The sequence below is a fragment of the Protomyctophum bolini genome (assembly GCF_963924005.1).
Source record: "Protomyctophum bolini genome assembly, chromosome: 6".
NCBI classification, from domain to species: domain Eukaryota; kingdom Metazoa; phylum Chordata; class Actinopteri; order Myctophiformes; family Myctophidae; genus Protomyctophum; species Protomyctophum bolini.
The window spans coordinates 46807797-46822513 of record NC_137867.1 but is presented as its reverse complement, the minus strand read 5'-3'; the positions used below and the strand labels follow the sequence as shown (position 1 = coordinate 46822513).

At 44.4% G+C, this 14717-nt stretch overlaps 1 protein-coding gene across 1 annotated transcript in view; it reads right to left on the bottom strand.

Annotated features, from left to right (window-relative positions):
- Positions 1-403: 403 nt before the first annotated feature.
- Positions 404-14717, bottom strand: part of mfhas1 (multifunctional ROCO family signaling regulator 1) — a 35555-nt gene continuing 21241 nt past the window's right edge. The window contains exon 2 of the mRNA XM_080766693.1: positions 404-583. Coding sequence (XP_080622819.1) covers positions 453-583 — 131 coding nt within the window. The 3' untranslated portion in view covers positions 404-452. The remainder of the gene's footprint in view (positions 584-14717) is intronic.

Genomic DNA, 14717 nt, shown 5'->3' with positions numbered 1-14717 from the left:
AGAAGACATTTTTTTTAATCTGATCTCAGGTCAGAATGGAAAACTGTCAGGATGTAGAAGACATTTTTTAGAATCTGATCTCAGGTCAGAATGGGTTATACTACAGAACACGTACCTGTCTCAAGTTGATCCACCGGGCCGAGGTTGTGATCCAGTGTATAAAGCCTGCAGCGCTCTGTGTGTGTGTGTGTGTGTGTGTGTCTGTGTGTGTGTGTGTGTGTGTGTGTGTGTGTGTGTGTGTGTGTGTAAAGGATAGGAGGAGTCAGAAAGCAGCAGCGTGTTCATAAAAGGTGTGTCAGTCAGCGTGCGGGGGGGGGGGGGTCAGTCAGGTGACCCCAGGAGGGGGGGGGGGGACAGAGAGGACCCTCTGAGGGGGACCACAGGGTCAGTCAGGTCACGGTGACCCCAGGGGGGCCGCGGCGGGACACGGCTGGCGGCCAGGCTGGGGGTCACTACTTGAAGCAGGGGCTGGCCACGGTGGGCGTGGGGGGGTAGACCAGGGCCACGCTCACACGCTCCGCACAGTTCTTTGGACAGATGATCTCCGTCAGTCCCTCGGGACGAGTCTGGTTGAGCAGCTCACCTGATGGGAGATAAACACACACAGAGGGAGAGTGATTAGTTATTTTAAAAAGCAAATGATAGGAGGGGAAAGGAACTGGTTGGAATAACGTGTTCCTTCCACGCGTTACGTCCAACCAGGGAAACTCCCCCCTGTCAGGTTGTAAAGGAGCAACTTGGACACTCAGGCATGAAGGAAGCATGAGTTCAAGTCCGTTGCTCTCCCCTTGTCCCCCATATATGGGGACTAGGTTGGTGGAGGGTGTGTAGAGCCCAGGATCACATTAGATGATTGACACAGGGGTGAAAAATGGGTTACAAAATCATGGGATAAAAAATATATAAAAAAAGAAAAGCTAATTATAATGTCTGTGTGGTCTAGAATCTAAATTATATAATCTAGACTCTAGATATCAAATACGTATCATTGTTTTTATATAGCACAGTTAAAAACAACTCACGCTTTTACAGGTCAAAATAAACAGCAAAACAGAACAGTCAATAATAATAATAAAACAACATGCAGTCAAAGAGTAGGAAAAATACATTAAAGGCAGCAAAGCAAACCCTTAACCCATTTAGACCTAACCCTATGAGTTTGATTCTACAAATGATTTCTAAATCATGACAGTTTTCATGATTTAGAGTTTTCTATGTCAGTCGTTCTCAAACTACTTCATGTCAAGGACCTCTAGAGAATTATATGTATTTGGCCTCTGACCCCCACCTTAAAATATGTAGTTCCAGGGACCCCCCCCCCCCCCCCCCCCTAGAAGAAAATATTTGAGTAAAAAAACGTTTGCTCTGAAAGAATATATATTCAAAGAATTGAGGCATACTTTAACGATTTTTCAAAAATAGCAGATCTACAAGCTCGCAGTGCAGCACTCGGTGCCGCGCTATACGAGCTTGTAGATCTGCTATTTTTCAATAGCTAAAGTATAACATAATGCTTTAAACACCAAAAGGGGTTCCCGCCCTGAATGGGTCAAAAGACTCAGCGGAGGGGGCAGGGAATATTTTAGGAGCTATAGTGTGTGTCAATATTTGAAGTTGTTCCTTATCTATTGCCCTCAGTAGTACCTGTAATGAACAAACATCCAGATAACTATGTTGTTGTTGTGACAGACGGCAAGGTTTGGCTTTCTCAGACGGCTATTCTCCATTTGGCCACTGGGTGGCGGTGTTACACTGTGGCTCAACGGTGTAGCCAAGTAAACCAGAATAAACAGTTGATTGAAAGCACTCCCCTAAGGGGAGGGAGTTGTCATGTTTGAACCAGAACTAATACCTTCTAATTGTTTTACAATTGACACATGATGTACCCTTCAGGGAAGGTTCTAGTTATGTAGAAACATGTCTACCTTCAGGGAAGGTTCTGGTATAGAAACATGTTCTCCCTTCAGGGAAGGTTCTGGCTATGATAGAAACATGTTCTACCTTCAGGGAAGGTTCTGGTTATGATAGAAACATGTTCTCCCTTCAGGGAAGGTTCTGGCTATGATAGAAACATGTTCTACCTTCAGGGAAGGTTCTGGTTATGTAGAAACATGTTCTACCTTCAGGGAAGGTTCTGGCTATGATAGAAACATGTTCTACCTTCAGGGAAGGTTCTGGTTATGACAGAAACATGTTCTCCCTTCAGGGAAGGTTCTGGTTATGATAGAAACAAAACACACAGGGACAAACTCTCCAACTTCCATCGCTACCGACCCTGTGCTTTACAGTCTAGTCGTTGAAAAAGCAGAGGTCTAGACTAACTTAGTCTAGACCTGACGCTCCTATTAAAAGGGCCATGTAGAATGTGCCTAGCTGCTCCTTATTCTATAAGTTACTTATTATCCCATGGGTTACTTATTATTTGTTAATATTATGTGTGCACTTCCTTGTCGACTGTTTAGACAGAGGCTAGGTATACCGGCAGGTATGTGTATACTGTAGCTTATCTGTTCTCCTAGTAGTTACTTTTCAGCATTATGCTTGTTCTCTCATCACTCTTAACCACTTCTGACCTGAGATCAGATTCTAAAAATGTATTCTACATCCTGACAGTTTTCTGAAAAAGCTGTTTCTATGTCAGTTGTTCTTCTTCAAATTTTCAAAAATAGCAGACCTACAAGCTCGTAGCGCGCCACTCGGTGGCGTGCTATGAGCTTGTAGATCTGCTATTTTTTAAATAGCTAAAGCTTAGCGGTAGAGTGGCCGGATGGTGAACCACAAGGTTGCCAGTTCGAACCCTGTGGGCTCCTCCCCCAGAGTTAGTGTCCAAGTGTCCTTGAGCAAAGACTCAAAAGTGCCTTGCATGGTTTCCCCTGCCATCGGTGTGTGAATGTGTGTGTGAATGGGTGAATGTAACACCCTTTTGGTGTTAGCATTATGTTATGCTTTAACTACTGAAAAAAATCGAAGAACGACTGACATAGAAACATAGCTTTTTCAGAAAACTGTCGGGATGTAGAATAATTTTTTTTAGAATCTGATCTCAGGTCAGAATGGGGTTAAGTGTTGCATGTCAGCCCAGGGCCATTCCTAGCCTGGGATCTGCTGCTCTATACGCTATAGATACAGTGGATGTACAGACAGGGACAGCTGGGGGGAGCGTTTGGCTCCTATTTGCAGCTCCGTCTATTAGTGTAAAGAAATGCACAGGCTCCCGTTTACAGGCATTACATTACCATGTGAGGGGGGTCCTATAGGCCAGTGGCTCCCCAAAGTGGGGTCCGGGGACCCCCAGGGGTCCTTGAGGGAGTTCCAAGGGGGTCCCCCCTGCAGCTAAATGATAGTTTGGAACCATATGGACCCTTATATGTGTCAGAGTTACAGACCCCCAGGATTTGGTTCCATTTGTACACTCTCAGAGTAAAATTGTTTTTTTACAATATAAACTGGGGGTCCCAGAGATATAAATGCCATTAAATGGGGGGGGTCCGTATAGACTAATGCACGTCAAACTGGGGGTCCTTGAAATTACACTGGTTGTGAATGCTAGAAGCAGCTAGAATGGTCTTAAGATGTGGGTATGGAATAGACACGGGTGAACTGCATAACGGAAAGGGATGGCCCACAGCACTTGAATGCATAAGAAAACCTCTTGAAAGTCTCATAAGAAAGTCTCTTGCATTGATTTCTAAAATAAAAACATCTAATAAACCAGTAAAACATAAAGAATAAATTAACATTAGTTCGAGATAAACATCAGGTCAACACAAGATCAAGAGACACAAAGATATTTATGTTCTACCAAAAAAAAATTAAACTAGTATGGGAAGCTGATCTTTATTATTTCTAGGGCAGTTTAAATTATGGAACTCATCACTATAACTGAGATTGATTTTATTGATGCACTATTATTATATGTTGTGATTTCTGTTAAGCTTTGTTTTTTAGTTCTAGTGTCTGTGTTGGTATGCGGTCAGGTTTTCAGCTGGCTCAGGGGAGAGGACGACCCTGCCATGCATAGTCCACCATAGATAGGTGAATGAACTGTGTCTGTCTGTGGGCAGGCATATGCTGTGCCTGTGAGTGTGTGTGTGTGTGTGTGTGTGTGTGTGTGTGTGTGTGTGTGTGTGTGAGTGTGTGCGGTTGTATGAGTTGAGGATTAGAGGTTATAGGTATTTTTATTACGCTGTAACATTTGACTCACTGCTGTCTAAAAGAGATCCAAATAAAAATCAAAATCAAATGCTATAGCCGTAAAACTCTTCTCTTATGGGGGGGTCGCCTGGCATATGTTTTATAATGTGTGTGGCTAATGAGCGTCAATTTGGGAACAGTCGTTCCCAAAGTGGAGTCCGGACCGGGGACCCCCAGGTGTCCTTGAGGGAGTTCCAGGGGGTCCCGCCCGACTCCCCAGCTAAATGATAGTGAGGAACAGAATGGACCCTTACGGGGGGTCTGTAACTCAGAGAGTGTACTATCTATCATTTACCCCCTGGACCTCTTTCCAGGACCCCTAGGACCCCACACACACACACACACACACACACACACACACACACCACACACCACACACACACACTTTGCGTGTCTGTTTCCCAACACTGGTCACCTGGGTGTTGCCTGGAGCGTTTTCATTGTGAACAGCAAACATTCACAACATAACCTGATCCTTGTAGCAACTTGTTGCCACACAAGGAATGCTCTGGTCTAAAAGTCTACGTTTGCTTTGGAGTTAAAGACCTTTTCTTGTCATCTTCTAGACTAGATCGTCTCCTCCAGTCATAATATACAATGAAGCTTTAGAAATAAACCGGTTTTCAATAATCCCACTTTTCATTCAGATTTGTACTGATTTTAGATTTGTAAATCAGTCGTGACATGAAAGTTTTTCATGGCAAGGACGCCCAAATTAATATGCATTTGGCCGCAGACCCCCCCCCCCCCACCTGAACATATTTTATGCCAAGGGACCCCCCCCATACAAGATGTGTGTTGTTAAAAAAGATATTCAAAATTATTCACATTTCTTTGAGGATTTAAATTTTTTCACAATTACATTAGGCTATAAACCTCACCAAAGGCTTAGTTTTGAACCAAAGACAAGACCACTACAATTACATATATTTTGTTTTTAGTTTTAGTTTTAGTCTCGATGGCATCCAATTATATAATGTAACCCATTCAGACCTGACTTAAAAAAATGTCTTCTAAATCCTGACAGTTTTCTGAAATACCTCATGTTTCTATATCAGTGGTGCTCAATATGTCATGTCAAGGACCCCCAGATCTGTATTTGGCCACCGACCCCCCATCTGAAAATATGTTGTTCCAGTGACCCCCCCCCCCCAGAAGCAACAATTTGAGTAAAAACGTTCACTCTGAAAGAATATATTTTCAAAGATTTGCGGCACATTTTCACGATTTCTCAAAAATAGCAGACCTACAAGCTCGTAGTGCGGCACTCGGTGCCGCGCTATGAGCTTGTAGATCTGCTATTTTTCAATATCTAAAGTGGAACAGAATGCTTAAAACACCAAAAGGGGTTCTCCTTGTTGGCCTACTAACTGGCACGATAAATCAGTGATGGGTCCAGTGAGTGAGTTGTTTGGGAACATCCTCCCGGCCCCCCCACAGTTTGGGCAACAGACAATAATATCGTGCCATTTCTTTTGCATGCAGCAAACAATCGTTTCCACCAAGCAGCATGTGCATGTCAACATCACGTGTGTGTGTGTGTGTGTGTGTGTGTGTGTGTGTGTGTGTGTGTGTGTGTGTGTGTGTGTGTGTGTGTGTGTGTGTGTGTGAGCATAGAAGATGTGCAAACTGGCAGAACAGAATGATAATCATCACGTGAATGTACAACAGGAGCCCCTTCTCTGAAACGAGGCCAGCCCAGGGGGGGACAAAAGGTTGGCATGCCTGCCCCGCTGGCAGCGGTATGCCCAGGGCCTTGTCTCCTCTCCTCTCCAGGCTGGCACTGTCCCGGTGTGGCGCCAATGGAGCCTCGCCTTCAGACGGGCACCGTCCCGACTACCCGGTACTGCTGGGGGGGGGGGGAGGGGAGCTGGTGACACCACTGGCTCCTAGTCCTACACTAACCCATTCTGGCCTGAGATCAGATTCTAAAAAATGTCTTCTACGTCAGTCGCTCTTCGATTTTTCAAAAATAGCAGACCTACAAGCTCATAGCGCGCCACTCGGGGGCGCGCTATGAGCTTGTAGGTCTGCTATTTTTCAATAGCTAAAGTATAACATAATGCTATAACACCAAAATGGGTTCCCGTTCAGAATGGGTTAAACAATACTGACTGATGTCTAAAATGTGGGGAACAGTAGCAGCCTTTCTTCAGCCTTTGTTCAGAGTGTCGGGCAAAAGTTCTCCAAAAGTCACACCCTGTGATTTTGTCGATTTGTGTAGGAAAAAAATAGCCGATCTGCTCGTCCACATAATGTACAATTTCTCCATTCATTATCAATTTACTGTTTGTGTAGTAGGACCCAAATAGCTGATTTGCTCAGACACACATATCTTATGTTTGTGTAAGACGGAAATCTACACTAATACACTAAGTAAAGCAAAGTTACCATGTTTACCCTGCAGGGTAACTGGACTAAGCCTCAAGAACTTGTTTACAGCCAGGCCCTGCTCATAGAACATTTCATGGTAGGGGTTCAATGCCTTGCTCAAGGGCACTTCAGCGGTGGTAATTTTAACGTGCCGGTCCAGGGATACGAACTATAGCGACCTTCTGATATCAAGACCGCTCCGCAAACCGTACCGCCACCGCTGCCCACTTAAAACAACCTTCAGGACTAACTGTCCGTGTCACACTGTTATTTGCCAGTGATCAGATGCCATGGTAAATGCACCATTTACCATGGTGATGGTGGTAAATGCACCATTTACCATGGTGATGGTGGGATGTGTGTATTCAGGATGTTGTCGTCCACTGGTTTTCTCTGGTAAAAACATAACACGAAAGTACTGTAAGTAGCCTTGGGAAGCAATGGTTCCCCATGTGGTTCAGAGCCATGAGGCCCATATCGGTCAGGAGACTAGCTCCTGTTTCTGTAGCATGTGAAGCAGCTTCATGTACAAGAAAGTATACACCCCCTGGACATGACACTAGTACAGTGGTTCTCTAACCCTACTTTGGGACCCCCAGGGGTCCTTGAGGGAGTTCCAGGGTGTCCCCAGCTAAAATAAAACATAAAAACAGCCCCCTCTATTTCCCAATCCAAGTGTGTTTGTCTATATAGAGCGTCGCAGTCCCGCCCCCCCTTTCATGACGACGTCAGGCCCAGGAAATAATTCCCAATGCTATTTTCCCCCATAGACATTTCAAAAAGTATTTATTTAAAGACCTTTTAAACGTCGTACGAAGCCACCTCGAGTCGTGACAAATCATGACAACAAACACAATAAGGCAAACAAATAATTACAAAGAAGAAAAACAACAACAAAAAGTGTTGTAACCTGCCGTTTCTCTCTTCTGTCTAATTATTTGTTCGGCCCGAAAAAGTTTGTTGTTGTCATGATTTGTCACGACAAGAGTTGTCTTTGTCCGCAGCGTAAAGGTCTTTAAATATAAACTTTCTCTCGAGGGCGTGGGACTGCGACGCTCTGTAATGTAACTATTTTCTGCTGGAGGGGGAAGTCTATAAATCAGGCTTCAGGTGTCGTCGTGTCCAAACGGTTTCAAACAGCCCAGGAATGTTGGTTCAAATAATATGACTCCATTGTGTTTGTTTGTCGTCTGGACACGACCACACCTCTGGGAAGCACATCAGGGCCGAATGCAAAGCAAACTGGGGGTCCTTGGAAATGGCAGGAAAGGTTGAGAACCAATGGCTAACAACAACATGCTACAGAGCAGAGGAGCACATGATGATGATGCTGCTGGTTTCATGCGGTTAAGGCCATCGGCAGCAGCATTTATAAACGAGGGACAGCTTAGATGAAGCATCCTGTAATGTGACCAGTCTCTCTTTTTTTCTTTTTTTTTAATATATTTTTTATCCCACGATTTTGTAACCCATTTTTCACCCCTGTGTCAATCATCTAATGTGATCCTGGGCTCTACACACCCTCCACCAACCTAGTCCCCATATATGGGGGACAAGGGGAGACCAACCTAGTCCCCATATATGGGGGACAAGGGGAGACCAACCTAGTCCCCATATATGGGGGACAAGGGGAGAGCAACGGACTTGAACTCATGCTTCCTTCATGCCTGAGTGTCCAAGTTGCTCCTTTACACCTGACAGGGGGGAGTTTCCCTGGTTGGACGTAGCGCGTGGAAGGAACACGTTATTCCAACCAGTTCCTTTCCCCTCCATCAGGCGCCCCGGCTGGCCAGGGGGAGGCAGTTTGACCAGTCTCTCTTTAAACATAATGAATGCATTCTAATGATGCCCCACAGCTGGAAGTATATGTAGCCTTGCAGTCCCTTCAACAATGTCAGTGTGGCCCGCAAGAAATGGACCGAAATAATGTCATGACAGTGCATATATTGCACGCACACTATAGTATATGTTTGTTTTCCTTTTTATAAATGAATGCTCTATTTTATACTGTCGCACCAAATTAGCGAAAATGGCCAATTTACAAGCTCACAACACGTTGCATTAGTGAGTCACTGTAAGCTTGTAGATCAGCTATGTTCTGTACTTTTAACAGTACAGAAAATAGGAACACAGGTTATTTGTTTTGCCATATTTACTGTAAGTGTAGGATACACACAAGGTTTCCGCCCTATACAGTGACAATACTTTTCTGCTTATTCCCCAAAGGCTGTCACTTCTCTCAGAAAGACAACAGGCCTCCATACTGTACTGTACTGTACTGTACAGTACTGTACACACTGTACATGATACGGCCAGTGAATGCACAGCCCTGAGTGATGATGATGATCACACCATGTGACGAGAAGATACCGAGACATTCTGCCACGCAGGAAGGTTCATTACATACAGTAAGGAGTACAGTAGTGGAGGATCCATGTACTGTAGGCCTACTGTAACTGTATGTATTCTTCACAGTATAGACCAAACAGACCAGGGGGGTCTTCAATGTTTTTTTTCCAAGCCAAGGATCCCTTAGCTGAGAGGATCCCTAAAGGTCATTACACACTGGCGAATTAGCGACTGGATGCGAATAAGCGATCTGAAAATGCGAAATATTGCATGTTGCAGTTCGCCTGCGAATCTCTGCAAAATACGACACCGAGCGAACAAATAAAGAGCGAAAACGGTCGCATTTTCGCACATTCGCCACTGATGTGGAAGCTTGCATGGACTTCAATTGTTTTTTTTTTAAATGCGAATTATTCGCACGAATATATCGCGTCGCCAATTCGCCAGTGTGTAATGACCTTTACACTTCATGTTACCATGAAGTGCACATGGATAAAAAACATGCTTATAACTTCATACATGAGTACATGACATATAATCATGACATCATGCAGTTTATCACTGTCATAATGACAGGAGAAAAAAACGATAACCACGCGTACAGAGTCTAGTTGAAAAACATCCCCTGTCACTTCATGTCACTCTGTTTCTCATCACTGTACACAACTACACGCGCAGGCGCACACGCGCGCGTACACACACAGTCACACACACACACACACACACACACACACACACACACACTGTATTTGACCACCAACATCTTGGTTGCCAAGTGCTAACGAGTGCTCAGTGTTAAACCTCAGCTGCTGTGCGGGGTTTCCTCGTGCTAAATGCCTACAGTTCCAGCTTTGACCAGTAGGCTTGACGGCTTCACTGTTGGCCAGCCTGTCCTGGGGGGCTTGGATCCGACTCCTACGCAAAACAAGTCCCCGCCACATAGTGACATGTTGTAGGATTGAAGATCAGCTATTTCCGCTATTTTAATTAATTAAAAAAATAATGTCTTTGTATATTTAGGTCATTTGTCATGTTTAGCAATTTATTTTATGAAGCCTACAAGGCAAACAAATACAATTTGTATTCCAAATGTTCAATGCCAAAAACACAAATGAATAAATTGTTAATCACAATTATCTGTTTGAAAATGAACCTGTCAACGATTCAAAATGCGAACATTTTGAACGGTTAAAGCTCTGCTTCCAACGTCGACTTGAAACTCGGTCGTTGTGTAGCTTTTGTAGCCGCGGCTAGATGGAGTGAATGCTAGCAGCCTCCGTGTCGCATTCCACATTAATACATTTTGTTGTTTTTAATAAATCCAGCACAATGCTGCATGCTCTCCCCCTTGGCTGAGCGGAGAGGCCACCGCACCGAGCAGCGGATGTTTGTTCTGGAGCATTCCACACGGGCAGGACGCCAATTAAAGTCAACGAGGAGCCAAGCCGTCGACACACAGCGTGTGTTCCTCTCCCCCCTCCCTCCTCCCTCCTCCCCCCCTCAGGCAAACTGGAACTTTTTTTTTAAAGGATGCAGAGCCATCGTCGTGCACAGCGTGTGTGTTCTTCTTCTGTCGGGGAAGTGGAACTTTTTTTTTGGGGGTTTTTAAGGGCATGCATGTGGCGGGGCAGGAACGGACGGGACTCCCGTTGCTTTTCGTCTGCTCCATAATGTTGTTATTTGAATTTTGGGGGCTTTGAAGGCCGTGCTGTTGTTGTTGCACCAACAGCAGCACGGTTGATTTAAGGACACCTGACCTTCGTTTATCATAGGGTTGTTGGGATGGCAGGACATTATTCACTCATACAGTAACGATCACAATGATGATTAACCCATTCTGACCTGAGATCAGATTCATACGAGGTTTCCACTGGACACACACTGGTCTGATGAACCCATTCTGACCTGAGATCAGATTCTAAAAATGTCAGTCGTTCTTCGAATTTTTCTAAAATAGCAGACCTACAAGCTCGTATCGCGCCACTCGGTGGCGCGATATGAGCTTGTAGATCTGCTATTTTTCAATAGGTAAAGCATAACATGATGCTAACACCAAAATGGGTTCCCGTTCAGAATGGGTTAAGTACAGGTGCGGGCGGGGGCGGGGGGTGAGGGTCAGACTAAAGGCTCATACATAGTCTGGATTTTCGGTGGTGGGGTGACCATTGAACTACAACATGACGTCACTGAGGTGACCACCGAACTACAACATGACGTCACTGAGCCGCGGTGAAGAGCAAACCACCGCCACCGCCCCCAGCCCTTCTCTCTGTTTTTACTCACCACCGCTCAACGTTATTTCAGCTCCGGTGGTCAGCTCACCACCGGAGCGGTGGTGGTCACCTCACCACCGGAGTGGTGGTCAGCTCACCACCGGAGCGGTGGTCACCTCACCACCGGAGCGGTGGTCACCTCACCACCGGAGCAGTGGTCAGCTCACCACCGGAGCGGTGGTCACCTCACCACTAGGCCTTAACAGGAGGTTAGTCCAACCTGTGTTGCAGGTTACAAATCACCTGTGCTGCGGTGTAACATCTGTGCCCAGAGTCACATTGGTTCCATGCATTTTATGTTTGCTATATGCACCATTTTCATGTATTTTATTATTTTTCTACCAATCTGCTTATACGCTATGAGCTTTTTTTCTAGTTATCTGCTGGACTATATGCCATGAGAAACCAGTTGGATACATGTGTTGCTATGGCAACAGGCAGTGATTGTGAAGCCCCGCCCCCCACAGCTCACCTGGCTGATGGGGTGAGGGGCCAATCACATTGTTTGAGCCACCTGGTGAGATGGACTCTGTCAGTCCAGGGTGGAGGTGAACAGAGAGACAGACTACAGTCTACTGAGGAATATTTCCCAAGTCTTGCCATACAGCCATTTGGATTATTTCCCTGAATTTGGATTTTACCTTTACCTTTGGATTTAAAGACCTTCTTTCCATTCCCGGGAGTTTGGATTTCGATCGAGGACGGACTAAGCGCGTAAAGTGTGGTAAGAGGAGACTTTCCACTACACAACATTGACTGGGTTCCATTTTGGATTTCCTTTCTTGGACATTTATTAGGTTTAGCTTTGGACAGTGACAGGACACTTGAGCTTCACACCCCCATCCCTTTTGAGGCAGTTTATTTTCTTTTGATTTCATTAAGTGACCATTTTGTTATTGAAAACCCTTATTTTTCTTTTGATTTAATAAATCACAGTTAAGCTTATTTACTGATTTCTGTAGTCATTCTTATTCTGAACTGACCCACCACCTCCCTCATTTTTGCTATATATTGGTTCCTTTACTTGTTGTTATTGTAACCGTTATAGCGGGTTACAAATCACCTGTGCTGCTGGTTACAAATCACCTGTGCTGCTGGTTACAAATCACCTGTTCTGCGGGTTACAAATCACCTGTGCTGCTGGTTACAAATCACCTGTGCTGCTGGTTACAAATCACCTGTGCTGCTGGTTACAAATCACCTGTGCTGCTGGTTACAAATCACCTGTGCTGCTGGTTACAAATCACCTGTGCTGTTGGTTACAAATCACCTGTGCTGTTGGTTACAAATCACCTGTGCTGCTGGTTACAAATCACCTGTGCTGCTGGTTACAAATCACCTGTGCTGCTGGTTACAAATCACCTGTGCTGCTGGTTACAAATCACCTGTGCTGCTGGTTACAAATCACCTGTGCTGCTGGTTACAAATCACCTGTGCTGTTGGTTACAAATCACCTGTGCTGCTGGTTACAAATCACCTGTGCTGCTGGTTACAAATCACCCGTTCTGCGGGTTACAAATCACCTGTGCTGTTGGTTACAAATCACCTGTGCTGCTGGTTACAAATCACCTGTGCTGCAGGTTACAAATCACCTATGTTGCGGGTTACAAATCACCTGTGATACTGGTTACAAATCACCTGTGCTGAGAATACAAAGAATGTTTGCTTTCGCCATCTTTGTTGAAGAAGAGTCTGGGCAATTAGTTTATTTTATGCCAGTGTTAATTTTTTGTTGGCTAAGACTAGATTAAAACTAAATACTTGGACGGGAACCCCTTTTGGTGTTGTAAGCATTATGTTATGCTTTAGCTGTTGAAAAATAACAGATCTACAAGCTCATAGCTTGTAGGTCTGCTTGGTTTGCACTCTGCTTATAGCTTGTAGGTCTGCTATTGTAGGTCTGCTATTTTTTTTAAATGGTGAAAATGTGGCGCAGATCTTTGCTTCTGGGGGGGTCCCTAGGAACAACATATTTTCAGATGGAGGTCGGCAGCCAATTACATATATTTGTGGGGGTCCTTGACATGAAAATGTTTGAGAACGACTGACATAGAAACAGAAACATGCATTTTTCATGTTTTAGAAGACATTTGTAGAATCGTCTTGGCGTCCCCCTGTCGCTCGCTCAAAGAAAACCAACGTCCCATTCTCTCTGTCTCTTCCCTTTCCTCTCTCTGTAGTTTAGTCTCCTGACGACAGTGCTGTTTTTACAGGAATGGTGAAAATAGCACATCTTATTTTCACTACATTTGTGAATAGGGCGTACAGTATATGACTGTGTGGTTAATTCACACATTTTTTTCCTGTAAATTTCAGTCCTAACCAAGATGTGCCTTCCTAGAAATGTAGTACAGTCAATATTTCACAATATTTCAATTTTTTTAAATGTAGCAAATTGAAAGTCAGCAGCTTGAACAAAAAAAATAAGTATTTAGCCCATTTAGGCCTGACGTCGAAATTTAAAACATTCTAAATCATGACAATTTTCTAAAAAAAACTCATGTTTCTGTATCAGTGGTGCTCATATATATTTCATGTCAAGGACCCCCAAATTATATGTAATTGGCCGCCGACCCCCCCATCTGAAAATATGTTGTTCCAGAGACCCCCCCCCCCCCCCCCTCCCAGAAGCAAATATATGAGTTAAAAACGTTCGCTCCGAAAGGGGGTGCATACTTAGTTTAGACTAGTCATTGGTGAGTCATGGGTTAAGGTTAGGTTTAGGTGTGCTGCCCCCGTGGGAGGTTAGGTTTAGGGTGAGGGTTTGAGATAGGTTGTAGTTGTAGGACTAATGACTGGTCTAACCAATGACTAGTCTAAACTAAGTACTGTCTAAATTTTTCAAAAATAGCAGATCTACAAGCTTGTAGCTATGAGCTTGTAGATCTGCTATTTTTTCAACAGCTAAAGCATAACATAAATAATGCTTAAAACACCAAAAGCGGTTCATGCCCAAAATGAGTTAGTTACCGTCCATCCCACCACATTTACCACCATGCACCACCAGAGACTGTATATACAACTCTCACTGTATTATGAGGAGGAAGATGAAAAATGTGACCTAATAAAGACCCTTTGACAGCATTATGCAAAAGTTGCTGAACAGCAGTGAAATATAGAGGTAGCACAATTAATCACACATGCCATTGGTAGAGAGAGGGAGAGAGAGAGAGAGTGTGAGAGCATCTGTCTTCCACACGGTGGGAGAGAGAGAGAGAGAGAGACTACTGTACATCTGTCTTCCACACCTGCTCCAGTGCTGCAGTCCAGAAGTGCATATACTGTATATCTACGTTACTGCAGTCCGAAAATATATCAAAACCCGATATTCAGAACCATTAATTAACCGACTCACTCACGGAGGTTATTCCAATGTTCACGGTTGAGAAAAGGTTCCGCAACACCTAGGCTTATAGGTTAAAACCCATTTTGGGGCGGGAAGTTCGGGAACCCCTTTTTGGTACTGTTAGCATTATGTTATGCTTTAGCGATTGAAAAATAGCAGATCTACAAGCTCATAGCGCGCCA